The sequence below is a fragment of the Podarcis bocagei genome, assembly GCF_964188305.1.
Source record: "Podarcis bocagei genome assembly, chromosome: Z".
NCBI classification, from domain to species: Eukaryota; Metazoa; Chordata; class Lepidosauria; order Squamata; family Lacertidae; genus Podarcis; species Podarcis bocagei.
The window spans coordinates 14,050,874-14,076,759 of NC_138140.1; the positions used below are offsets into that span (position 1 = coordinate 14,050,874).

The 25,886-nt window shown below is 45.7% G+C and overlaps 1 protein-coding gene across 1 annotated transcript in view; it reads right to left on the bottom strand.

The window, feature by feature from the left end:
• Positions 1-1,806: 1,806 nt before the first annotated feature.
• The window catches only part of LOC308578936 (FK506-binding protein 15-like), a 35,102-nt gene continuing 11,022 nt past the window's right edge, over positions 1,807-25,886 (bottom strand). The window contains exons 9-27 of the mRNA XM_081179524.1: positions 25,422-25,565; positions 25,130-25,272; positions 24,501-24,549; positions 22,893-23,012; positions 22,248-22,329; positions 21,615-21,700; positions 20,719-20,809; positions 19,517-19,626; positions 18,419-18,526; positions 17,251-17,345; positions 16,655-16,757; positions 15,672-15,704; positions 14,637-14,808; positions 13,486-13,622; positions 12,801-12,884; positions 11,918-12,025; positions 3,661-4,256; positions 2,836-2,932; positions 1,807-2,295 (exon numbers count right to left, since the gene is read on the bottom strand). Of these exons, the coding sequence (XP_081035650.1) occupies positions 2,215-2,295; positions 2,836-2,932; positions 3,661-4,256; positions 11,918-12,025; positions 12,801-12,884; positions 13,486-13,622; positions 14,637-14,808; positions 15,672-15,704; positions 16,655-16,757; positions 17,251-17,345; positions 18,419-18,526; positions 19,517-19,626; positions 20,719-20,809; positions 21,615-21,700; positions 22,248-22,329; positions 22,893-23,012; positions 24,501-24,549; positions 25,130-25,272; positions 25,422-25,565 (2,439 nt within the window). The 3' untranslated portion in view covers positions 1,807-2,214. The remainder of the gene's footprint in view (positions 2,296-2,835; positions 2,933-3,660; positions 4,257-11,917; positions 12,026-12,800; positions 12,885-13,485; positions 13,623-14,636; positions 14,809-15,671; positions 15,705-16,654; positions 16,758-17,250; positions 17,346-18,418; positions 18,527-19,516; positions 19,627-20,718; positions 20,810-21,614; positions 21,701-22,247; positions 22,330-22,892; positions 23,013-24,500; positions 24,550-25,129; positions 25,273-25,421; positions 25,566-25,886) is intronic.

The window sequence follows — 25,886 nt, forward strand, 5'->3', positions numbered from 1 at the left end:
AATGCAAAAATAATGTCGGATTTAAGAGGTTTGGTGATGCATCTTACTCTAAACACCCATGACATGTCGTAGAAAATAATCCAACTCTGGGATCATCTCTTGAGGTTGATTCTTGCACTGAACAAGTGGTGTGCCTTTCATTCCCACGCGCTGCTCCAGTAATGTTTGCAGCTGAAGCCTACATTTCAAGAAAGTTCCAGGAATCAGTGAACAGAAGCATTGCTGATTTTTCTACAATGTCTTATAACGAGCTTGTAAAGCTAGTGTAACCTGGGTAGCCAATTCAAAATTTGTGCTCACCAGAACATGCCCTTGCTACAAAGAGCCTGCTGCACCACTGAAAGATGGAGTAAGGTGAAGGACAAAGATGCAAGGGTGTGGTATCTTTCCCTGTTTCTGCACCTGCATCATCTTCCTCCAGCTCAGAGCCAGAAAGGTAAGACAGAGGTTTGTTTTGGCTCTCTGTTCACATCCAGCAAGTGTTTATAAAGCAAGCTGTAGGCTTCTAACCATGTTTGGGACTGCGGAGAGCGTAATTATTTTTATCCCTCAGCAGCTCTAATGTCAGAAGAAGGCCTCAGACTTGACCCACTCGCAAGAGCACGTCTAACTCCTTGCTCTGATGAAGGGAGCAAGCAGGCCTTGTTTCTTCTAATAAAGAGTTAACTTCACTTACTCCGTATGATTTCTTGCTGGCTGGCTCGCTGAGAACAAACTACCACCGAAGGAGCATGGTGTGTCCTCCACCAAAGGTACTACCTCTCCTCTAACACCCCCCACACTAATAACACACACACAGGTACTGTCCAGGATTCACAATGGCACCCAAAATCCAAACATCAATGAAGACCCCCCCACACACACACCTTGAGCACTCCTGAGCTGAATCTCGCGATCATATCTCTACTTGTGGTTTACCATGTGCCACAAAACGGGCAAAGTCTTGCCAAACTGAAATTTCAGTCTGCCATCTTGATTCAAAATGGCACCCAACATACAAACAGCAATAAGGTCTGCCGCCCCACCCTGGGAACCCTCATGCCAAGTTTAGTATTATAAATGGAGAGTTCTCCAATTGTATAGAGGGTAAATGGGCAAACCATTTCCCAAAATATCAGTCAGGTCAACATATTCCTCCAGCATGACATAGAAAAAGTGTTGGGGGTAGGGTGGGAGGGAGAGTTGGACTCCCCAGAGTTGGAATTAATAGATGGCAGAAAAAGCCAGTGTCTTGTCAATACATAATTCCATTTAAAGGCTGTAAAATCATGAGTCCCAGCTCTTGGGAGCAGGAAAGAAGGAGTTGGGAGCGATTCACTGATAAATGTATTTATGCACTGGCTCAATGGGAAAACTTTAGAAATTCATCGGAAATCACTCATTGTATCAATCTTCTCCGTTCCAATGGCATTTAGGACCCAGGGAAGCCGCTAAGCCTTTAATAGCCGCTAAACCGCTAATAGCGCTAAACCGCTAATAGCGTTGCTTCGCAAGACGAAAAAACCGCTAGACGAAGAGACTCGCGGAACGGATTAATTTCGTCTTGCGAGGCACCACTGTATCACCTTCTGCATATCATTCAACCTTTGGGCAAGCCACTCTCTGTTTCAGCCTCCCCATCTGCAATACGAAGAGATTACTAATACTGGCCTCCCTCACAGGACTGGTGTTAATTCTTAACATATTGGGTGTATGAACGTGAAGCACCTAAGGTGCCCTATAAATGGTGAGTCAGTTTTTGGCGTGCTAAAGTGAAAGAACTAAGGCAACAGGGTTAATTTATTTTAATTGCACTTTATTATTATTTTCTTCAAGATCCGTTTTGCCAAGGTTCAAAACTGGAAGTGAGCTATAGCAATAGGTTAAGTTTGGTTTCCACAGAGAGGAGCTGTTCAAGGTGATACCCATCACTACTCCCAGCAGCAGCTGGGTCAAAAGAGTGTAGGGTACAGGTGTGTTCGGCAGTGGTGAATTAAACAGTCAGGACTTTGAAGCTAGACAAAGTCCCCAATTGATATTTGCTACCAAGAGAGAGAGAGTCACCCCTCTTCCTGCTAGCAGCCTCAAAAACCACAAATTAAGGCCACCAAAGCCCAAATGAGCAATCTGGGGAGGCCCACAGGAAAACCCCCAGCTCCATCCATCTCAGCCCCAGATAGCAATCACTGAAGCTCTTGAGAAAAGAAAGTATTGCCATGGCATTTTCCAAGCTGCTCATCCCAGCAGGTACAGGTCATCGTCGTCATCGTCATCATCATCAAAGAGTGGGGTGGGGGGAGGCCGACCCTTAAGGCTCTGAAACCGAGAGAAAAAAAGGCAGGGTTAGGTCACTGCTGCTTGGCAGAGCAGGCTCTGACTCAGGTGGCCAGCTGAGCAGGACCATCAGCAAGGCAAGCGGGAGAAGGAAGCCAAGGATGCGGGCTCTAGCTTTCTCCTAGTAAGTCTCAGGGTTGGCCCTTGTGGGACTCAGCAGGGAAGAAGAGGACAAAACGGGAAGTAGTTGGCTCTGCTGCCCGTCAGTGGCTATGGTTCCAGCTATTGTTAGTATTGAATAGTGGACATTGACCCTAATAAAGTGATTGGACTAATTGGACTTGTTAGTCACTTGTTACTCAAAGGCCATAGCGGCTGAAAACATGCTTGAAACAAATATGAACATGCCACAAAACCGTAACAATATAGTGCCCCTAACAGCCACAGGAAAGATTGGTGGTGCCCTGGTAACAAAACACTACCACTTTAGTTTATCAAACACCTATTGAGGGCCTCTATGCCTGCCACCTTAAGCCGTCCCAAATGGCACCATACACCACTGCACTCCCTCAAAGCTCTTACCACCTCTTCCTCGTCGTCGTCTTCTGCCAAGAGAGTTCCCAATGCTGATGGCTTGGGAGTGGCAACTTTGAAGAAACCACCCTTGTCCTCAAGAAGACTGCAAGAGAAAAAGACAGAAGGAAAAGGAGAGTGGGAGTGATGCAGTGGTTAACGGACCAGAACCCTGGGAGACCAGAGTTCAAATCTCTACTCAGTCCTGAAGCTCATTGGGTAGTGCCTACCTTACAGGGTTGATGTGGGGGTTAAATGAGGGAGTCGGGGAGTGCTAGCGCTGATGTCAATGAATGGAGCAGAGGGGTGTTGAGAATTCCATTCCTCCCATACTGCAGATGTGTGTGGGATTGTTACATGTCACATGTCTGTTTACATTCCAGCACTGATTGTGGGAGTCTTGTGAGATGAAATTGAGATATGTTGTTTCCACTCTGTATAGCTTTAGTTTTTTGCCGCCCTCTCTCCGAGGAAGAAAGACAGAGAGAGCAGCCATGTTTTCTTTGTTCTGTTACCTTTGATTTAATTTGCAATAAATTAGGCTTAGATGTTACTACTCAAGGCTGAGCTTCTGTTTTGAACTCTGCTCACTGTGTGCTCATGTCCCTGGATATGGGCCACATCAGTGTGACGGGAGACCCGAGGAATGAATCCCAGGCGACGCTGCAGTTGGGGGGAGGCAACAGGCCTTGGCGTTATCACCCAACAAGGGGGAGCCAGGGTCTTCCTTTGTGCCTTAAACCCCATGTTATTAGGGGGTGGGGGGGAAGGCACGGAAAGGCAAGAGACTCATAATGGGTACAGTTCCCGTCCCCCTCCCGCCCTGGCACAGACCTGGAATCCGCTTCCATGGGGCTGGACGCTGGTCTTGGCTGTGAGGCTCCAGCCAAGTCCTGCTGCTTGTCGGCTACAGCAGCTTGAGAAGTGGGGCCAGCAGTGTGCTGACTTGCCCCACTCTCCTCCTTGCCCTCTGGACCCGTTGTGGGCCCCTCCATTGCAGGGGCCATCTCATCCGCTGCTGGATTTGGAGGTGCCAGAATGGCGGTGTCTATTGTGTCCATTTCACCCTGAGTGCTTGGCCTCTCCTTCTCAATTCTGGCGGAGAGCCTGAGAGGCGGCCTTGCAGCTTGAGCAGAGGCTGCACGTGTTTCTTCAACCGGTGCTTCCGAAGAATGAGCCTCAGGAGCTGCAAAAAGCAGACTGTCTTGGGCTCCTTCGAGAGCGGTGGATGGAGGACTGCTTGAGCTTTCCTTCAGATTAGCCAAAGGAGCGGGGGATGCCACTGGTGCTGGTTCTAGGAGAGAGTTGCTGTGGGGATCCCCATAAAGGGGTACGGCACTTGGCTGCTTCCTTCCCGCAGGTCCTTCCTCCTCGGTGCTGCTGCTCCCCCTTTGCTCCTCCTGACTCTCCAGCAGCTGCAGAGTTGTTGTCTGGAACAAGTAGAGGGGAGGGGGGATTATTTGCCACAAAAACGACTGCAGCCCCTGATGAAAGTACTGTGTAATGGTTGGTCTCTAACCAGGACTCAGGAGACCAGGGTTTGAATCCCTACTCAGCCACACAGGCACAGCTAAGTGACTTTCACTTTGTAGTACCTTAGATACAACCTGTTACAGTGGTGCCTTGCAAGACGAGATTAATTCGTTCTGCGAGTTTTTTCGTCCTGCGGTTTTTTTCTTCTTGCGAAGCACGGTGTCGGAAAAGTTTTGGAAAAGCTTCAAAAATCACCCAAGTCTTCAAAAACCTCAAAAAAAGGCGACTTCCGGAGGCGGCGCGCTCAGCAATGGCGGTCCTCTTCAGCTGCTGAAGAGGGGCTCCGCGGAAAAGGGTCGTGCGCTGCGGCACAGCGACGACCCATGAAGAAAAACCACTGGTAGAGTGAGCCAGTGGCCGTGGGATTCGGCGGGCACCAGGAGCGACCTCCGAAACGCAGAAGGGACCCCGTAAGGGGTTTCGGAACGTGGAGGGGGTAGCGGTGCTGTGGATCCATCGCTCTTTCCGCGGAAGTGAAGCCGCGCGGCTGCTGCTGACCAGCGCTGACCTTTCTTCCTTCAACAATCGAACTGAAACAACTTACTCGTGAGTAGGAAATTTGAAGCCTTGTACGAACTAAATTTGGAGAAATTCGGCTGAAAGCGGGAGACACTAAAAAGGAAGTCAGTCTCCCGGCTCTGTTTAAAGTATTGAGCAAAGCCCCTTTAAAGCTGAAGCGCTGAAAGGAACCTTAAAAGAGTTGGAATCTATTTGCAAATTCGACCTTGATTGATTAAAAGTTAAAGAAAGGACATAACAGTTTTATGAGAGACAAATTTATGTTCCTCTCTCTTTTACCTTGTGGATTACAAATTTTTGAAACCCTGCTCTCGGTCTGACTGGATACAAGTAACATCGGTCTGCAGTAACTATAGACAAAGTTAGAAGTAACATTGGGCTACTTTGTAAGCGGGAAAAGGAACTGTTGCAAACACCTTGGTAAAGAACTTTTATTCTCTGCAGTTTAAACTTAAGGAGAGGGGTTCCCCTTTTGTCTTGGATAATATTTTTCTTTTGTGTGCAAGGGAACTTTTGGTGGAAATTTCCTATCCTTCTCCCTAATTTTCAGGGAGCTCCCCCTGCTGGATTGTGGATTTAATAGTCTCTGAGAACTGCCACTTGTTTTGGAATTTTCCTGCTTGGATGTTTATTCTTTCTGGAATTAATTTTCCCATGGGATTTACAATTTGACCTTGATACTGGGACAGCTGTGGAATGAGTGGCACAGCAAAAACAAGGGCTGCAGAAAGAAAAAAAGCAAAACAAACTGAACTTTTGCAATTAACTCTGCCTGTGCAGCCACGCAGATCATCTGTCCCAATCGTGACAGGTCTGCAGGAAGGACAAGCTATACAGCCTACTCTTGGAGAGATGGCTGCTGGAGGGATAGACTCTGTCTCTAAAGAAATATTGGAGCAGCTGGCAGCACTGAACAAGAAAGCGGATGAACAAGCACTTAGGTTTGATGAACAAGCTGCTAAACTTGACCAGGTAACAGCCTCAATTAACAAATTGACAGACCAAGTTTCTAAAAATTCTCAGGCCATAGATAATATTGAAAAGACTGCAACAGAAAATCGGAAACTAGCACAGGAAGCAAACACAAAAGCAGACGAAAATAAAAAGAGGATAGAGGAATTAAGAGGCGAAGTCAGACCACTGAGTAGACAGGTGAATGAACAACAAGTGTACCTGTCTCTTGCAGAGCTGAAAAATAGGGAAAATAACCTCAGAATTAGAAACATCCCAGAATTAGAAAAGGAGGATTTGATTGGATTTTTGACAATAGAATTATCCAAATTCTGGGGTCTGGCAGAGGAAAAAGACTTTAAAATTGCCACCGCTTTTAGACTAGGAAGAGTGGCTAAGAAGGATAAACCAAGAGATTGCCTGGTCATTTTGAGATCTAGGCAAGAAAAAGAAACCATACTCGGCTTGCATTTTAAAAACCCACTGGTGATCCAGGGAAAAAAGGCAGAAATCTTTAGAGATATACCAAAACAACTTTTGGACTTAAGAGCCACATATAAAGACCTAACAAGCTTACTGAGAAACAACACAATCCCATACAGGTGGGAATTCCCTCAAGGATTATCTTTTACTTTGAAAGGGGTGAGGGTAAGAATCAGAACAGCAGAGGAGCAAGAAAAGTTCCTAAACGACCACGGGGAAGACCTTCGGAAAGGAATAGCAGGTGCCGGGCCACCTCCTCTGTTTGGATTGAATCCGGTTCCACCTCCTGACAAAAACGATAAAGGAGACACCCCAGCAGGTAAATAATTAGTCCAAGATGTCTCTACAGCTTCTTAGCTGGAACATTAATGGCGCAAATTCTCCCGAAAGAAGGAAAAATATTTTTCATATCTTGAGAAAAGAACAATTAGACATTATTTGCCTTCAAGAAACACATGTGACTAGGCTCCATAGGAGAATACTAATTAACAAGAGACTAGGCCAAGAATTTATCTCATCAGATAAGGTAAAAAAAAGAGGAGTAGTGATTTATGCAAAGGAGGCCCTAGCACCAAAATTGATCTTTAAAGATGAACAAGGAAGAATTGTGGCGATTGAAATTCAAGCACAAGGAGAGAAATTTTTGATTGTAGGAATTTATGCACCAAACGACGGGAAATCGGAATTCTATAAGAAGCTACATGAGACAATGTTGGACTATATTGATTATACTAACATCATCCTGATGGGTGATATGAATGGAGTTGTCTCCACATATATGGATAAGTCTCAAAATCAGAACTTGACCAAAGATGGCAGACTCCCAAAGACCTTTTTTGAACTTACAGACAATATGGACTTGATTGACATTTGGAGAATAAAGAACCCTCTAGGTAAAGAGGGAACTTTTTTCTCTGAGGCCCATCTTTCGTGGACAAGAATCGACCAGATTTGGACATCTAGAGGACTGGCACCTAAGACAAAGAAGGTCGAGATCTGCCCTAAAACTTGCTCCGACCACAACGCCTTGAAAATAGATTTAAGACTTACACCAGCGGGATCCTTCAGATGGAGAATGAATGACTATTTGTTTAGAGATCAGGAGATTGTGAAGAAGGCCCAAAAAACGTTGAAAGATTATTTCGAAATAAATTTGAATACTTTGGTGGAAAAGAAAACAATCTGGGACGCAAGTAAAGCGGTGATGAGAGGATTTCTGATACAGCAGAACTCTATCAAGAAAAAACTCTGGAATGGTAAAAAGGATAAGATCTTGGAGAAGATAAGAGATGGCGAGAAAAAGTTGAGACTAAACCCAAAATCAAAAGAAGTTTTAAGAGAAATAAAATTCCATCAAGCACAATATGCAAAATTGATAAATCAAGAAGTTGAATGGAAAATTAAACAAATGAAACAAAGATCATTCGAATCGGCAAATAAATGTGGGAAGCTGCTGGCATGGCAGCTGAAAAAGAGACAAAAGTTGAACTTTGTTACCAATCTAGAGGTTGAAGGAGAATGTATTCAGAAACCAGAAGATATTAGAAAGTGCTTCCAGAGATATTTTAGAAAATTGTTTACTCAAGGACCCCAAGTGGAGACTGAGATAGATAATTTTCTAGGAAGTTATGGCCTTCAAAAATTAACACAAGACAAGCAAACAGCACTGAATTACAAAATAACACAACAGGAGATTGAAAGTGCCATTCAGAACATGCAATTAGGCAAATCTCCAGGCCCAGATGGGCTTACCTCCAAATACTACAAGACATTGAAGGAATATTTGGTTCAGCCATTAATGGAGGTATGTAACCAAATTATGGAAGGAAAGGGGGCACCCGAATCGTGGAAAGAGGCATTCATCACCTTGATTCCAAAATTGGAATCTGAAAAGACTCAACTCAGGAATTATCGCCCTATCTCACTCCTAAATGTGGATTACAAAATTTTTGCAAACATTTTGGCAAACAGATTGAAAAAAGTCTTAAATGAAGTAATTCATAAAGACCAAGCAGGCTTTCTCCCTGGCAGGCATATGTCTGACAACACTAGGAATATCATTGATGTTTTGGAGTTATTACAGACAAATCTGAACACGAAGGCAGCTTTGATATTTATAGATGCCGAGAAAGCCTTTGATAATGTATCTTGGAAATTTATGAAGAAAAATCTGGAAGGGATGGGAGTGGGAAGGGCGTTTCAAAATGGTATTGAAGCAATCTATTCAGAGCAAAAAGCTAAATTGATAGTAAATAACGTGGTGACTGAGGAGTTTAAAATTGAAAAAGGGACACGACAGGGGTGCCCCTTATCACCCTTGTTATTTATTTCTGTCCTGGAGGTGTTGCTGAATATGATTAGGAAGGACCAGCGGGTGGAAGGAATACAGGTCGGAGAAAAACAATACAAATTGAAGGCTTTTGCAGATGATTTGGTTTTGACATTACAGGAGCCAGAAGCTAGTACAAAAAGAGCCTTAGAACTAATTTCTGAATTTGGTCGGGTGGCGGGATTTAAGCTGAACAAACAAAAAACCAAGGTTTTGGCTAAAAATCTGACACCTTCAGAAATAGATGGGTTTCAGAAGGAAACAGAATTAAATGTTGTTCCAAAAGTGAAATACCTGGGGGTTAATCTGACTGGGAGAAACTTGAATTTGTTTAAAGACAATTATGAAAAATGCTGGTCGGAAATTAAAAAGGATTTAGAAATATGGTCAAGATTGAGACTTACCTTGTCGGGCAGAATAGCTGCAGTCAAGATGAATGTATTGCCAAGAATGTTGTTTCTGTTTCAAACCCTTCAGATCGTGGACAGAGTGGAATGTTTTGGAAAGTGGCAGAGGGACATTGCGAAGTTTGTCTGGCAGGGCAAAAAGCCCCGAATAAAATTTAAAATATTAACAGATGCAAAGGAAAGAGGGGGGTTTGCCCTGCCGGACTTAAGACTGTACTATGAAGCTGCATCCCTCTGCTGGCTGAGAGATTGGTTCTTGTTAGAAAACACTGATGTCCTAGATCTGGAAGGGCATAGCAATGCTTTTGGATGGCATGCGTATCTCTGGTACGACAAGGCAAAGTCTCATAAACTGTTTAAAAACCATATTGTCAGGAAAGCCCTACTCATTGTCTGGACTAAATACAAAGACTTATTTGAAAGCAAGACTCCGAGGTGGCTATCACCGGTGGAGGCTAAGGCCGTAAAATTTCGTAATATGGAGACTGGCTGGTTGAAATATTGTGAGATAATTGAAAGAGATGGTGACACTTGGAGGTTGCAGAGTTTTGAAAAACTGAAAGGAAAGGTGCGAGATTGGTTTCATTATGCCCAAATTTTAGAGACTTTTAAAAAAGACAAAAAAATTGGTTTCCAGGTGGAAAAATCAAAATTAGAGACAGAATTACTTGAACCTAAGACGAAAGTGCTTTCAAGAATGTATAATTTGCTGCTTAAGTGGAACACCCAAGATGAGATAGTTAAATCAGCTATGATTAAATGGGCACAAGACATTGGGCACAACATTATGTCTGAAGACTGGGAAAGGTTATGGACCACCGGTATGAAATTTACGGCATGTACTGCCTTAAAGGAAAACATTATGAAAATGGTATACAGGTGGTACATGACCCCAGTCAAACTTGCAAAGATATATCATTTGTCTGATAATAAATGTTGGAAATGTAAGGAAGCTGAGGGAACCTTTTTTCACCTCTGGTGGGCATGCCCGAGGGTGAAGGCCTTCTGGGAAATGATCTATAATGAGTTGAAAAAGGTGTTTAAATACACCTTTCATAAGAAACCAGAGGCCTTCCTCCTGGGCATTGTGGGCCAGAGAGTGTTAAAAAAAGATAGAACTTTCTTTCTATATGCAACCACAGCAGCAAGAATTCTTATTGCTAAACACTGGAAGGCACAGGAGTTACCCACGCTGGAAGAATGGCATTCGCAGCTGATGGACTATATGGAATTAGCTGAAATGACAGCCAGAATCCGAGACCTGGGAGAAGACGCCGTGGAAGAGGACTGGAAAAAATTTAAGGACTATTTACAAAAATATTATAAGCTATATGAATGTTGAGAATTTGCTAAATGTCCTGGAAAAACATGCTTCAGTATTGAATTTGGTAAACGTTGAAAATTAAGTTAAGATCTTGAAATGTATAAAACACGGACCATATAACTAAATGAAAACACAAAAACATATGAAATAAGGTATTAATTTGCTGTTTATTTTTTTTTTTTGTAAAGAAAACAGGGGATGGGGGACGTGGGGAAGTCTGATCGATCATGAAAATGGATGTGAAAAAGTGAATCTTTTCCTTTTCTTCTTTTATAACTTCTTTTCTTTTCTGTAAAACTGCTTTTGATGTGCTATGGATGACATACCTTTCTTTTACCCTGGAAAAAAGCAATAAAAAATTTTTATTAAAAAAAAAAAATAAAAACCTCAAAAAAGGCTACCACACCGCGTGCTATGAGTTGCTCCTCGAAGTCAAGTCGCAACTGTATTAACGGTTTTAAGAAAAAGGAAACAAACTTGCAAGACGTTTCCGTCTTGCAAAGCAAACCCATAGGGAAAATCGTCTTGCGAAGCAACTCAAAAAACCAAAACCCCTTTCGTTTTGCGAGTTTTCCGTCTTGCAAGGTACCACTGTATTTCTAGAGAGCTGGGCTTCACCCTCTTTGCTGCTCCCATGATTAGTAATATGGGGCTAAATGCCACCCTAATATGTGCAATATTGCAGGGGTCTAGACACTTAGCCTGTGTTTCTTTGGAAATGAGGCACAGTGTAGACTGTGGTGTCATAATGATATATAGTTTATTTACACCTGAGCCTGTAATGGAGGGGGCCCCCAGCATACACTCCAAGAGAGTCCCGTTTTTCCCATTGCTGCAACCTCTAATTCAAACTGTCAGTCTGCATTGTGCTCTGATCCTGCCTCTCCAGCTTGCTGCATTTAACAGACTGAAAGCCTTTTTTCTTTTGATCACACCATAGCCAACTGAAATCCTAAAACTTCCTCCTAACTAAAACATTGGCACTGTCTTCAAACTCACTATCTCAAAGCTCTGGGTGGGGCTTCACCCATCTGCTGGCTGGTAGAGTGTCTGTCTTGCTGATGGCCCATCTTTCTGTCTGCAGCACATACTGTATACTAAAATTGGATTGATAAAGAGGTTAGCATGGCCTCTGCAAATTGGTAAAGTGTTCCATTTTTTAAAGATGTTTAATGTTTGACTATGTTTTATATATGTGTTGGAAGCCACCCAGAGTGGCTGGGTATAAACAAAATAAATCATCATCATCATCATCATCATCATCATCTTCATTATTAGTTCTCTAATGGCCCACCTCTCAAGCGATCTCCTCAACACAGGAAGCTGAGTCCAGCTGTTAAGCGTCTGACTTTCAGTTTCACTCTCCAAGCAGTGATTAAATTCTAACACTTACTAAACCCAGTAGTTATGGGCATCTTGCACCCAAAACTCTGGCACCCAAACTCATGACATTTGGAACCATACAAAAAGGAAGAGAAATGATAGACCAGTTCACTCAATCTGCATCTTATTCATGTGTCAGGATCCATCTGCCCTGGGCTGTACCTTGATGGCGTTCAGGACGATACCCAGGACCTCCTGGCCAGTATAGGACTCCTCTAAGTTGAACTGGCCCCGCAGGGACTGGAAGACCTCATTCATGATCTTCTTCACCTGGGGCAGGATGATGCCAAAGAGTCAGAAGGCAGGGAAGCAACACCAGCAAGGACAGTGGGCTTGCAAGAGCTTCTGGACAGCCAAATGTGGTGGTGATTTCATTTATTCATTTATTTTACAACCAACATACATTATCTGGATAGCATCCACGTGCCAAGAGATAGATGACATTGCAGTGCTGTTCAGACTAACAGGTAAGAACTCCCGATTGAAGTTACAGAAGTGTGGTTTGCCATTGCTTTTGCTGAATGTGACTAAGATTTCTCTCTACTGCTTGTCCCCCCGCCGCTTTCCTTAACAATTCTTATTTCAAGAGCACTTCAGGGTTTGTTACAGAGAGAGGAACACATCTGTGTTTTTTTTTAAGGAGATACCTTATTTGTGTGACTGTAAACTGTTTTAAACTGTTGTTAACTGCTGTTGCCTCTGCCAACCTGGTGCCCTTCCAAAAGTTTGGGACCAATTAGGCAAGTCACATTTCACACTGTACTATGGACAGGGAGTCCAGTGTCTCTCTCTACAGATTGTATACAAGGTAAACTCCTACCCAGCTGCCTGCATCGAATTTTTCAGGGTCCTCCAGCCTTTGACAACATGTAATTTATGAGTTGCTTTTTCAGCTAACGCTAAGCTCTATATACAGTAATGCAGTTCAGTCTCTGCATTACTACACAGCATCACACTGGTTCACAGCACAGATGTGTAACAAGCTTGTGGGACACATTAGAACCGCAGACCCTCCATCAAGATGTTTTAAGAGAGCCCCACTGACCTTGCCTTTCACAGGCTCTGGCTGTTCCTGCTGTGGTGACAGCTTCTCGTTCCCTGAGCTTCTTGTGGTTTTAAGCAGGGAAAGCTAGAAGGAAACCAGCATTAACTAAGTGGTGGTCCGCAGACCACAGTTCAGGAGCCCTTGTAATAAACAGTAAGCAGAGAGACCTATGGCAGACATGAGAACCCAGCAGAGTGAGCAGAGGTGTTCCAAGGATAGGTGGCTCCTGCCCATTGAGGTGGGTGGGGCAGAAGGCAAGGAGTCCAATGACAGGCAGAGCCACATCCTGATTGACTGTAAGGAAGAAGGCAAGCCAGTGGTGGCTGGGTGAGGGCAGTGCCCTGTTTGCCTAATAGACTAGACTCCACCGACTATCACTTCTTGGGGGCCGCCTGCCAGGAGTAAAAGTAGGTGGAGCAACACACGTTAATTTCCCCACTTGTCCCTTTCAATCCTCCCTTTAAGAATGAAAGAGGAAGCCCAGCCAGATGGGCGGGGTATAGATTCTTTCATCATCATCATCATTATTATTAGATCTTCCAGGGAGGCAAAGAACAGTCAAGGGTGCAAAGCTGTGAGGGAAGGGGAGGGGTGTGGCACTGGGATAATCCTAAGGGTCAGAGAGAGTTTTCCAGGGAGCCACTTCTGGCCTCGGGTGATGACTTTTGCCACCCCTGGGCACTACCTTCTCCAGATTCTCCTTCTTAATGCGGAGATCAGCCAGCTCCTCTTCCAGGGCTACCACCTTCTCATCCAACTTCTCCCCACTCAGCTTCTCCTCATGGTATCTGCTTTTCATGACGTCAGACGATTTCTGAAGTTCTGTGGAGGTGGGCCACAGAGCCGGTTACAATGCATGTCCTTGTTTCCATCCACTGCTGTAGCTAAGCCTAAGTAAAGCGCCATCTGCACTATATGCGTCAAACACTCACAGCTTCCCAGAAAACATTCTGGGAAATGGGAACATTCTCTTAAGGGTGCTGAGGGGTGGTGGGAGACCGGAGACAGCTACAATTCCCAGACTGTTAAACTATGCTGGAAATGGCCACTTAAGCAGGGCTCTCAACTTCAACACAACTATTGGCAGCTGGAATGAACCACACTTCCCAGGATTCCTTGGGAGAAAGCCATGACTGACTGCAGTGGCCATGATAACGCTGTATAGTGTGGATGGGGCCTCCGTGTAACTTTAAAGACATACAGGTGAAACTTGAAAAATTAGAATATCATGGAAAAGTTCATTTATTTCAGTACTTCAACTTAAAAGGTGAAACTAATATATGAGATAACTCATGACATGCAAAGCGAGATAGGTCAAGCCTTTATTTGTTATAATTGTGATGATCATGGCGTTTATAGACATATCTCACTCTTACACTGCTCTGCTCTTGCATGCAGGGCAAGGAAGGTGCAGAATATGCACGAACCCATTTTCTATTATGTTACATTATGTTATTGTTTGTAAGCTGGAGATTCATTTCAACAAAAAGGAGCATAGAAAAACAATCAATCAAGTTTGCAGAGATCAGAAGCTTGCCTTTTTTAAACAGATGGAATTAAAGTCAAGGGTCTTTTTGGAGATTGTGTGTCTGAGTTTTTAACAGCTACACTGCAGGAGGCCCTAAGGAGCAGGACCTCCAGAGATTGCTGGACTCCAACCCCATCATCCCTGGCTACGCTTGCTGGGGCTCATGAGAGGTGAAGGCCAGTAATACTTGGAGGACCACAGGCTCCCTACCCGCAAGCTAAAGAATTTCCTAGGATGATAAAACTACTCTGCATGTGCTTGGATAGTGCTCTTCTGCCATTTCAGCGCCTCCTCTCAGCTTCCCTTACCTGCCAGCTGTGCATGCAGTCGGCTGACCTGGGCTCTCTGCCTCTCCGACTCTGTCAGGGCTTCATTCAGTTGGGAGTGGAGATCTATCTCCTGCTTCTGATGACGGGTCAACTCCAGCTGGAGCTGGGAGATCTGCGCCGTGGCTTCCGCTAGCTCCTTGCTGATCCTGACCTGCAATGCAAAGGAGCAGAAGAGATAGGAGAACATATGGGGAAGGAGAGCCCACAAGACCTTTCCTGGGAGGATGCAAGAGCTGTGCTTTTGGAGGGTCCCAAATGCTAAGAATGAGTCTCCCAGAAAACACCCTGAAGAACTGGTCTACTGGCAAGGCTATGAGGAGCAGGGGGAGGCAGAAGCCTTGGGCTTTTTAGTTAGGTCAGGAGAAAGCATGCACGACAAAGGTGCATAAAATGGAGAGCAGAAAAGGATTCCCCAGAAAATTCAGGACAGACAAAATAAAGGACATCTTCACACAGCAGAGCTCTCTCCCACAAGATGGAATGAAGGCCAAAAAGGTGGATGGCTTTAGCAGCAGATTAGACAAAACAATGGGGCAGGAAAAGCTATACACAGCCAGCAGCCACAAGGGCTAGGGTCTCCCTCCACTGTTGGAGACAGCATGCTGTTCCTGGGAATTGCAAGTGGGGTGAGTGCAGATCCTGCTTGTAGGATTCACATCTGGTTGTGAGAATAAGACAGGCTTTGGGCCTGATCCAGCCAGGCAAAAGCACTCAAGGAGGGTGCAATGTAGGACTGGTGAGGGTGCGTGGCTTGGAAGGAGTTTTGAGGGCCAGGCACATAGGCCTGGAAGGTGGCCTTTAGTCCAGGGGCCTGGAGTCCCCCCACCCCTGATTTAGAAAAACCCATTGTCACTGAAGCCGGTATGCCAAGGCACAGAGAGGCTTCGCAACGAGAGACACCTGCAGAAGGCGTGGGGTTTTCCCCTGCTAAAAGTATGAAATGGTTGACCTGGAAAGTATGAAAGGAATAAGGAAGTGCTCAGGTGATCAGGACACCCAAGGACAATGCCTCACCTGGTCCCACCCCTGATCCAGTGGCGGCATGTGCTAGAGAGAAAAGCGGCGACAAGGAGAGGAGAGTTAACACCACCAGAAGCAAGAACAGCAAGAGGGGAGAAAGTTTTATCAAAAGAGGCAATGGCATTTTGGGTTAAGAGCACTCTGCTTATTCTGTGGTCCAAGGGCTGATTATATCACTCAAAATCCAAAGAGACTCAGGGTAAGATGCATGGAAGATCCCTTAATGGCAGGGTTTGCACGCTGATGCCCAAGCAAGAACAAGCCACAGCAAACCTGGACTTGCATGCTCTCCCCTTACATCTCCTCCTCTCATGCGGCCAGGAACCCTGACACTTGTGCCCAGCCATGGTTTGCTGTGTTGCCTGGGACAACGAGCTGCAGCTAACATCAACTATGGGTAATATCAAACACACCAACTTCAAATGTTTGTTTCAATAAGCTAACTTCAGAAACTAATTCTGCTTAACATTAATGGCTGTTCTCAGTCCAGAAAACAGAGGAAGCAGCAGTTACCTAGAAGTGGAAACTCTCACACCCTTCTTCTTGGCTGCATAGGAGGAAGTGAGGGGGATATTCACTGTCCTTGCTCACGTCATCCCAATCCACAGTTCAGCATGGCATGTGAATGCAGCCAATGAGAACTTACTGTAGACTAATGTATTGCATTTTTTCCCTTACCCACTCTGTTAGATTTTAAAGGGACATTCTGTTGTTCTCTCATATTCAACCTGAGGTGCTTTGCAAAGGATTACCTGAAGCTTATGAATCTTTTACCTGTATGTGCATGTATACCTAGCCAGTCGTTTGTTCTATTTTGTTGTTGCTGCTGCTCAGAAATGTAACTTCTTTCTGGCCTGCAGGCAAAGGGGAATTGTGACCTGCACTAGCGATTGTGAACTCCTGGGATAGCCCTTGCCCTCCCCACAGCCTCAGTCACTTGGCCTTCCTGTTGTGGCTGCCACACTGCCAGGGCTTACCTTCTCCTGTTCAGCATGTAGGACCCTTGCCTGGGTGTGCTCCATGGTCCTCTGCAGTGAGCTGTTGCTCTGCTCAGATAACAGGTTGCTCTGCTCCACATAGCTGGGGGAAGAATTGTTTTTTACACACGTGAATCAAGGCAGTATCATATGTAGATCTCACTTTTGAAAAGCCACCCTAGGAGAGCTTCTATCCTTTATATCAGAATCAGAATAGTTCTTATTTCATGTTCCATCTTTCCTCCAAGGAGCTCAAATACTGGTATATAGTTTTCCTCCCTTTTTTATCTTCACAAGCCTGTGAGGTAGCTTAGGCTGAGAGAGTGTGACTGGCCCAAGGTCACCTTCAAGGCAGAGTGGAGATTGGAACCCTGGTCTCCCAGATCTTACTCTGACAGACCCTCTTATCTGCCACCCCACACTGGCTATATTCCTGTAATCCTCTATTTGTCCATCCAGCCCAGTACTGTCCACTTTGACTGGCAGCAGCCTTGGGGTGCCTGGGGATTGAGCCAGGCCACCTGAGCTTTAGGCTTCAGCCACAAATACCAGCTGTTTCTCACAGAGCATCAAAAGTGAGCAAGAGTCTCCCTCACCGTTGGTTGCGGTCAATCAGTTCACCAATCTTCTTGTTCTGCTCCTCAATGCGGCTGCTCTTCTCAACGATCTCCTGCTTCAACCTCTCATTTTCCTGTGGCACAAAGAGCAAAACGGAATGTGTCAGAGGCAGTCCTGGCCTCTACAACTCTCACAATCTCCAGCCACAATGTCTTCCCCAACCTCTCTTGGGGACCCAGATTTGAGGAGAGAAATCATTGTGGTCTTCCGCCATGGTCATGGACAGAACATGGGCAGTTTGGAGCTGCTCCCCTTTAGCAAGCCTCTTAGGTAAACTTTATTTAGTAAGCAAATTGTGAGACAGCTGTACTGCATGAAGCCATGGAAGCAAGATACATGGTAAAAGCAAAATACAACACAGAAATCCAAGCTCTGAGAATGAATAAAATCAGTTTCACAAACTCTGATACAATAAGCCCATCTATTCTACTCAACTTTAAAAAACAACACCATTTCAGCAGGTATAAAACTTGATCTGCATAACTGACATCTCAGGATGGAAAGCCCTCCAAAGCAAGCATGCTTTCAAGAGGCATCTGAACAGCGTCACACTAGGCCCTGGTCTGATTTGGGCTGGAAACTGTCTGGAGCTGCAATACTAAAAGCCCAATTGCTAGTGGAGCCTTAGAGGAACTGGAACAGAGGAAGCTCCCTTAGCTCAAGCCAGATAGTTGTGTGTATCCAGCTCAGTGCAGCCTACAACAGGGGCAAAGAACCTCTGCCAGTCCAAAGGCTGCCTTGCCTCTGGATCAACTGTCCAGGTGTGGGCGGGGCTAGGGACAAAAGTGGGTGGAGCAACAGGTGTGGCTATAATACAGGAGACTAGAAGTCTCTACACCGATTGCTCCACATCCAGGCTAGCAACAAAGACACTTCCAGCTGGCCAAAAGAACTCAAGGAAGGTGCAGAGCAGGAACAGGGAAGGACAGGGCAGCATCTGTGCCCAAGGCTCCCCACTGACTGGCAGGGTCTCCTCCAGGGTTTCAGGCACAGGGTCTCTCTCAGCCCTGCCAGGAGACACCACTGGGGCTGTACCTAGGACCTTTTGCCTGCGAATCACATGCTCTGCCGCTTAGCTGTGACCCTTCACCTGAAGGTAAAAGCAAGGTTCTAGTCTTCATGCTCTCAAGTAGACAGGCTCTTTACCTGCAGGATACGCTGGATGTTACTCATGATCATAGAGGTTTCCATGGTAACAGAAGAGACGCCTGGCAGCAAACCGGGGCCAGAGTTTTGCTTCCGTAGTTCCTCCAGCTGCAAGGGATGTGGGGAGAGAAAGGAGATGCAGCTTGAAGCATCAGCACATGGGAGAGAAGAAGCCAGATCAGGCCTGGGCCCTTTGAGCTGCTCACTTGTTTGCCAAGGAGAGAAACTGCCGGGAGCACAGGAACCTGGCTCAGTATCAGACCACTGGGTCCATCTAGCTCAGTGCTGTCAACACTGGCGGGCAGCATCTCCCTGGGTTTTCAGACTGGGGAGTCACCCAGTCCTTCCTGGAGACGTCAGGGAGCTAACATGGAACCTTCTGCATGCAAAAAGGTGCTCCACCACCTAGCTGAAGCAACTTCCCTCGTCCCAAACCTCCCCCCCCCATCAGAGATTAAAAAGACAATTCACAAGCCTACTATAAAAACAGCTAGATACAGTTCTCCAAACAGTATGAAACGGAAGCAAAACCTGAAGGTAGACTGATTTATTATTTCAGAAAATGTATATACTGCCTGATATATGTATTTTTTAATGAAGATAAAACGCCAAAGTTGTTTAAAAGCCTTAAAACAGTTGAACAACAACTATCAATATGAGGCAGGCACCTTCACTGTACCGGCAACTCCCCATCTGTGGGCGCACCAGTTTTGGCCCTGCAGGGGTGTGGGGCAAGCTGACATGCACAGTGCCTCAGAACGCAAACCCCGTGTAAATGGAGAACCGCCTGTACCCTTTTCGGCACATGCTTCTTTAGATTTCTAGAATGCTGATAGGTTTCTAGTTTATCGCTGGTTTTAATTTTTTGAGTATTTAAATTGTTTTTACTAATAATTCTATTGTTTTATTCTTTTGGTAAAGTGCTTTGAGTTTTTTATGAAATAAAATAATCAACAATACAAAACCAACACCTCAGGGGAGGGAGCTTTTCAGCCCACTGGAAAAGCCTGTTGCGAGAAAAACACCTTCCTATTGTTTCTGGAAAGTGCTAGCAAGGCAGTTCTTAAGCAGCTTCCTATCCTGAAAGTTCTGTATTACCTTGACTGACAGCTGGTCCATCTTGTCAGCCACCTTCCCAACGGCCAGGCGGATCTCTGTGTTCTGCTGCCGGGTCTCTGTCAGCAGGAATGAACCAAGGTCTCCAGCTGCTGTGACAGGAAAGAAGACTTTGCAAGGTTGTGTTTGTTATTGTTGTTTCAAAATGAGACTGCCAGCAGAAGCAAATACAGTGGTACCTTGGGTTCAGGTTACAGATTCCGCTAACCCAGAAATAGTACCTCGGGTTAAGAACTTTGCTTCAGGATGAGAACTGAAACCGCGCAGCAGCAGCGGGAGGCCCCATTAGGTAAAGTGGTGCTTCAGGTTAAGAACAGTTTCAGGTTAAGAACGGACCTCCCGAACGAATTAAGTACTTAACCCGAGGTACCACTGTAGAAGTGGACAGGGCGGGACAAGAGGGGTCACACCAATAAGAAAGGGCAGGGAGAAAAGAACACAGTTGTCCTTGAGCATCTTAACAAGCAGCCGTGAATCTTCTAGGGTGGGGGACTATAAGGCAACTTAGCTGCCTCTTCCCAGCTTTTAAACGGCTGGAATAAGGCAAAAGGAAATGCTTCTTCACACAGTGCAGACTTAAACCGAGCAACTCTCTTCTGCTGGAGGCAGTGATGGCCACCAACTTGGATGGCTTTAAAAGAGGATTGGACAAATTCACGGAGGAGGAGAAGGCTATTGATGGCAACTAGCCATGAGTCCATGTTCCGACTTCACAATTGGGGGCAATAAATGCTTCTGAATACCAGCTGCTGAAAAGCACAGGAAGGGAAAGGTGCTCAGATCCTGCTTGTGGGTTTCCCACAGGCATAATGATTGGCCACTGTAAGAAGAAAATGCTGGACTACATGGGTCACTGGCCTGATCCAGTAGGCTGTGATGCTCTGAACAGGGGGATTTCTAACTTGAGTTAATGCTCAACAGGTAGGATTTCATTTCCTGGGCTACAGAGGCAGATGCTCAAGATTCCCTATCCGTACCAGTTTGGGAAATATGGGTGTCTTAATTAATCCTGGTGAGTCACCATTGCTTTCTCTTATTATTTATTGTTTGCTTTCTTCATATATGGCAAGCCTGCTACCAGACCTTTGGGTTGTCAACAATGTTAATAAAGGGGTTTGCTTTTTTAAAAAAGTTAATGTTTGGAAGCAGCTCCCAAAGCTACATAGTGCACAGTTTGAACATACCTTGGAAAGGAGCTGGGCACAACCCAACAGGCTGGAGCTGGGAAACTGCGGCACTCACTTGGGGGTAAGCATATGGCATCCCTGCATAAGGCTGAGAACACAGGTGGGGGAGGGAAAGGAGAGTCAGGTGACTTGTCACACTGACCAAACAGACGGCAACAAGGTCCCCCATTAAAACAGCAGGATTGCTTAAGCCTGCTCTCAAGGGCTGGAAGACCCAAAGGCCAAGGACTGCAAGGGATCCTCTCCTGCAAAAGGCAATGGTGGACAACCATTTGGATAGCTTTAAAAGAGGATTGGGCAAATCCATGGGTAGGCGCCTATTGATGGCTACTGGCCTCGACAGCTAATGGCTGGAAGAAGGAATGCTTCTGAATGCCGTTGCTGGAAACTGGAGGAGGGGAAAGAGCTCTTGCATGCAGGCACTGTTTGTGCACTTTGCACTGGGGCATCCAGGTAGCCACTGAGAACTGGTGCCCCTATCTGAACAGGATGCTGGGCAAGATAGGCCATTGGCCTGATCCAGCAGAGGTTCTTCTTACGTTCTTCTAAAGATCATCCAATATATAGAAGATCCCCGCTGGATTTGGTGGAAACTACCTCAGCACTGCCAAGGTAACAAACTGCTTCCCTCCAACCCAATGCAATGGATGCTGCCAGCTCTTAATCTAGTGCTTTTGGGATTTGCACCGAAGGGCTATTACCTTCATGGTTATGCTGCACCCTCCCTATTTTGCAAATGAAGACCTGACACTGACAGAAAAGGATGAGGAAACTTAGTCAAGCCTGCTAGTCGCATGAACCTGTCTTGAGCAAACCAGGGAACAGAGCATGATGTTGTGGCTCACCTGGCAGCCTATGAAAGAACCTTTCCCTGCCTACAAAGGACTCCTTACCTGACAGTTTTGAGGGGTTCTTGAAAGAGGTGGGTGTGGCTGGGGGGCAGCAGGCGGCTGGAGCCCCGACACAGCTGGATGAGGAGCTAGGAAGAAAGCAGAGGCATCAGCGTTGCCCATCTCAATACAAGCAGTCCATCATCATCGTCATCATCATCAACATGTTTGTCTCTATTTCCACCCAAAGGAGCCCAGAAGAGTCAGCACACAAACAGATCAATTCAAGCATCTAAACACAATGCCAGTGACAGATGCAGACTCTGCTCAAGCTGATCTACAGCAAATGAAGGACACTGCTCCCCCCATCCCCACACATCCAGATTTCCTCCGCTTTCCATGCACAATCATCATGCTGGCTTCTGGGTTGTGTCCAACTAAATTCTACTGAGTAGAGCCACTGCACTCAAGAAGAACCCTGCCAGATGAGGCCTGGTTGGCACCCTCTTCTCACAGTGGCCAACCAGGTGCCCCGATGGGAAGCCTGCAAACAGCACCTGAGCGCAAGAGCCCTCTCCCCTCCTGCGGTTTCCAGCCACTGACAGCCCTCTCCTCCATGAACTTGCCTAACCCTCTTTTGAAGCCACCCAAGTTGGTGACCATCACCAAGGCACAACAAGGGAACACACTTTTTACCTTGCATTGCCCACTGAGGAGGGGCCATTGGACGGTAGTCGTTCAGACAGAGGGTTGAAAATTCTTGAATGGCATGCGGCTCCTGAAGAAGACAATGCACAATTAACCCTCCTGGGAAGTGGAAAGGGACCCTGGAGGCTTCAAATCCCACATTAACGAGAGAGAGGCATGCCAGAACATTTGTAGTTATGGGTTTTTTTTAATACGTTGTAAGCCGCTTTGAGCATTGTTTTAACTTGGGAAAGGCGACATACAAACAAAATGATTGATGATCCTTACAAGGCTTTCCCTCAAATTAAGATTCAGACCCAAAAAATGTTTGGGGTGACTACTGGATCTAGGGAGGGCAAGACTCTCAGTTTCATGCAAAAGGCCCCAGGTTTGATACCCGGTAGGCAGGGAATGCCCCCTTTCTGAAACCCTGGAGAACCAGGTAGGTTTGTAATTAACTAGAAAAAGGGCCCTCCTCTCCTTCACTGCCAGTCAGTGTAGACAGTAGGGAGCTAGGTGGATGAGCAGTCTCACTTGGCATAAGGCAGCTTGCTATGTTCATCAACCGTCATCCTGCCAACCTACCTGAATTTCAGCAACAGCCAACACACACAAACCCCACTGAAAAGAACCTGGGAATTGAAGCTAACACACCTCTACCTCCTTGTCAGCTGAGTCTTGCTGCGGTGCAAATGTGCTGGAGGGGACAGGTAGCATAGGTTGACCCATCTTCGCCATACGGGAAATCAGTTTCACTTTTGTTACATCAGGATTCTGTCCAGGGAAAGAGAAAGGGGGGTGAGAAGAGAAGATGAGAAATTATATAATTGGCCATCCAGGCTTTTCAGAAACGAAGTTATTGTTTGTCAGAATATGACATCAGGCTATAAAACAGGGAGGGTGATTGAGAGGACCTTCCATCTACATGTTGTCGGCTACAACTCCCCAAGCCAAAGTGACTTCATTGCCAAGCTAAGGAAAATAAAAGTGGTTTACAAGCTCATACAACATATATTGCATTTAGATTTCCAATCTTCCTGCATTAGATATCTTCATGGTTTCTTAAAAAAAAGAGATTCCTCTTCCCATATTATGGGATGCATCCAGTAAAACAACCTCTCATACCCTTTCAAAGCCTAACAGTGGGATTTCAAAATGGTGGTGAGGGCTGTCACATCCCCTGGGCAGAATTAAGCCAAGGGGACCAGAGCCCAACCAAGATCCCCTAAGAGAAAGCAGCTGGTTTGTCCTCCCACCCCCCCGCCCTGTGGCTTCCTTTGTGTGCCTGACAATGCATGTCAGATGCTCAGTACTTAGGCCTTAGTTAAGGGCATATCAACCAGCTGAAAATGACGGCAGAACTGAGATAAATTCAACAGAGTAAATAATTTTTGATGGGTGTAAAAGTGGAAAACTGATTTGAATGGTATACTAAAATATGCAGGAATGTATAATATATAAAAAGAACCATGGAAGGAAAAGAAGGGAAATGATTGGATATTTTACAGTTTGTAAAATGTTTATTTTGAAATGTAAAATAGAAAACTTTATAAAAATTATTATAAACTGGGGTCCTATAGGTGTAACGGACTACAACTCCCATCAACCCTCAGCCAGCATGCCCTCTGATAGGAAACGGGAATGAAATACACAGATAATCAACTAAGATGTTGTAAACATGCACACCCATTTGGGGGGGGGATTACATTTATACAACCTTCCAATGTGTGTGTGTGTGTGGGGGGGTTCCTCATGAACACACCATTTCCTTGCTACCTTTTCACTCTAAAACTGTTAATGAAAGAACTTTAAAACTGCATTATTTTTTTAAAAAACCCGCTTAGAAACCCATCTCAGAAGTCTATGCAAGCACAATATCAAATGTTAATTACTCGTAGTCACTGATGATATGCTTTTCCTGTGACACACCGTATTTTTCCATGTATAAGACTAGGTTTTTTTCTCTTAAAAATATTGTCAAAAATTAGGGGGAACTTGTACACGGATACATCTCCCCCCATTTTCTTAAAACATGGGAGCGTCTTATAGACGGAAAAATACTGTATCTTTATTACATGGGAGCTTTTATTTAAAAAATATATCACAGGATCAACAGGGAATGGTAACCTGAGTTTCTCAAAAAATGCTCACCAATAAGGATCCCTCTCTCTGTGAGAGGACCAAGCTACTTCTCATTGCTTTGGTCACATTCAACAGGAAATATACAATCAATAGGCAGATTTGGCTCCAATGGGGACTTACCGCTAGTTGTTCGCTAATAGAGCTTGATTTGGCACGCACAGCTGGCTCCCTGCAGTAGGGAAGGGAGGGAGTTAACAAACCTGAGCACAGTATGAAGAGTCTATTAAGGGGTAGGATACTCAAGTGGCCTTTGGGACTCTGCCTCGGCCAAGCCCCTCACCTACCTCACCTCATTACCTCCCCAAGGGAGCTTGAGCCTGGCTGGAATGTGTCCTTGAACTGTGACAGTGCACCTTGCTTCCCTGGACAGGGAGAGGTGTGTGCAGAAAGAAGCCCCACATGGAGTATTTTCTGGCTGCACAGAAGGCAGGAGCAGCATCTGTTGCTCTGTCCACTGGAGCCCCAGCCCAGCCCTGGAATGTGGCCCCTGCCAGGTTGTCTATGAGACAAGGAGGCCCTCAGGATTCTTTGGAGGAAGCCACAGCTGTTGAAAATGGCATGGCGCTATTTGGAACTTATGATTTATTGTGATTTATTGAATTTGTATACCGGACTTCATCCGTAGATCCCAAGGTGGTACAGTGCAGATGGGGTCTGAGTTATGCAGCTGAGGTTATACAGAGTTAGGATGGGACACCTGGGAGAATGGAAGGCTTCAAAGCTAAGGGCACCCTCAATTTATTTCTCACCCTGGCTTTGGAGCGGGAGTAGGAGGAGTCAGCCAGGCTGGGTCTGTAGCGGGGCTTTCTGATTGTGGTGCTGGTGAAGGTGTGAGGGAGTCCCTGGGGCCCAGGCTCTGTCCGGCGGAGTCAGCACCCTTTGCAAACCTCACCTAAGGGAGCAAAAAAGAGGCATCATGGAGTCTGGTCATGGCAACCACTGCCTCTATTTGTAGAACTTTATCCAGGCAGTAGACCAACCACCCAACAACCTTCTGAGGTTCTCTTGGTCGCTAACACGTTTTGAGGAAGACACACTCACCCGTTTGACTTGCACCTCAAAGGCCAGAGTTGAGTCCGGAGGAATGCGTTCAGCTTCTCCCGAAGACCCGTAAGCCAATGCTGGCGGGACAAGGAGGAACCGCCTACCTCCTCTCTTCATGCCAATCATCCCATCTTCCCAGGCCTTCAAGTTCCAGAAATGGAGAACCAAGCAGAAAACAAGTTTGGGTGACTGCCTTAGCTAAATGCCAGAACCACACAGCCTTCGCCAACCTGATGTCGTCCAGATACCTTGGACTCCGACTCCAATCAGCAGGTGCTGGCTGGGGATGATGGGAGTTGGAGTCCACAGGATCTGTGTGTGTGTCAGGTTGGTAAAGGCTGGTCGAGAGCAGGGCACAGGAATACTGACAGTTCTCTTGCACTCTTGAGGACAGTACTGTAGTTTAAAGCAGGGATGAAAACCATTCCCTCTGGGGAAACCTTCTTGGTGGGGAGGAGCATG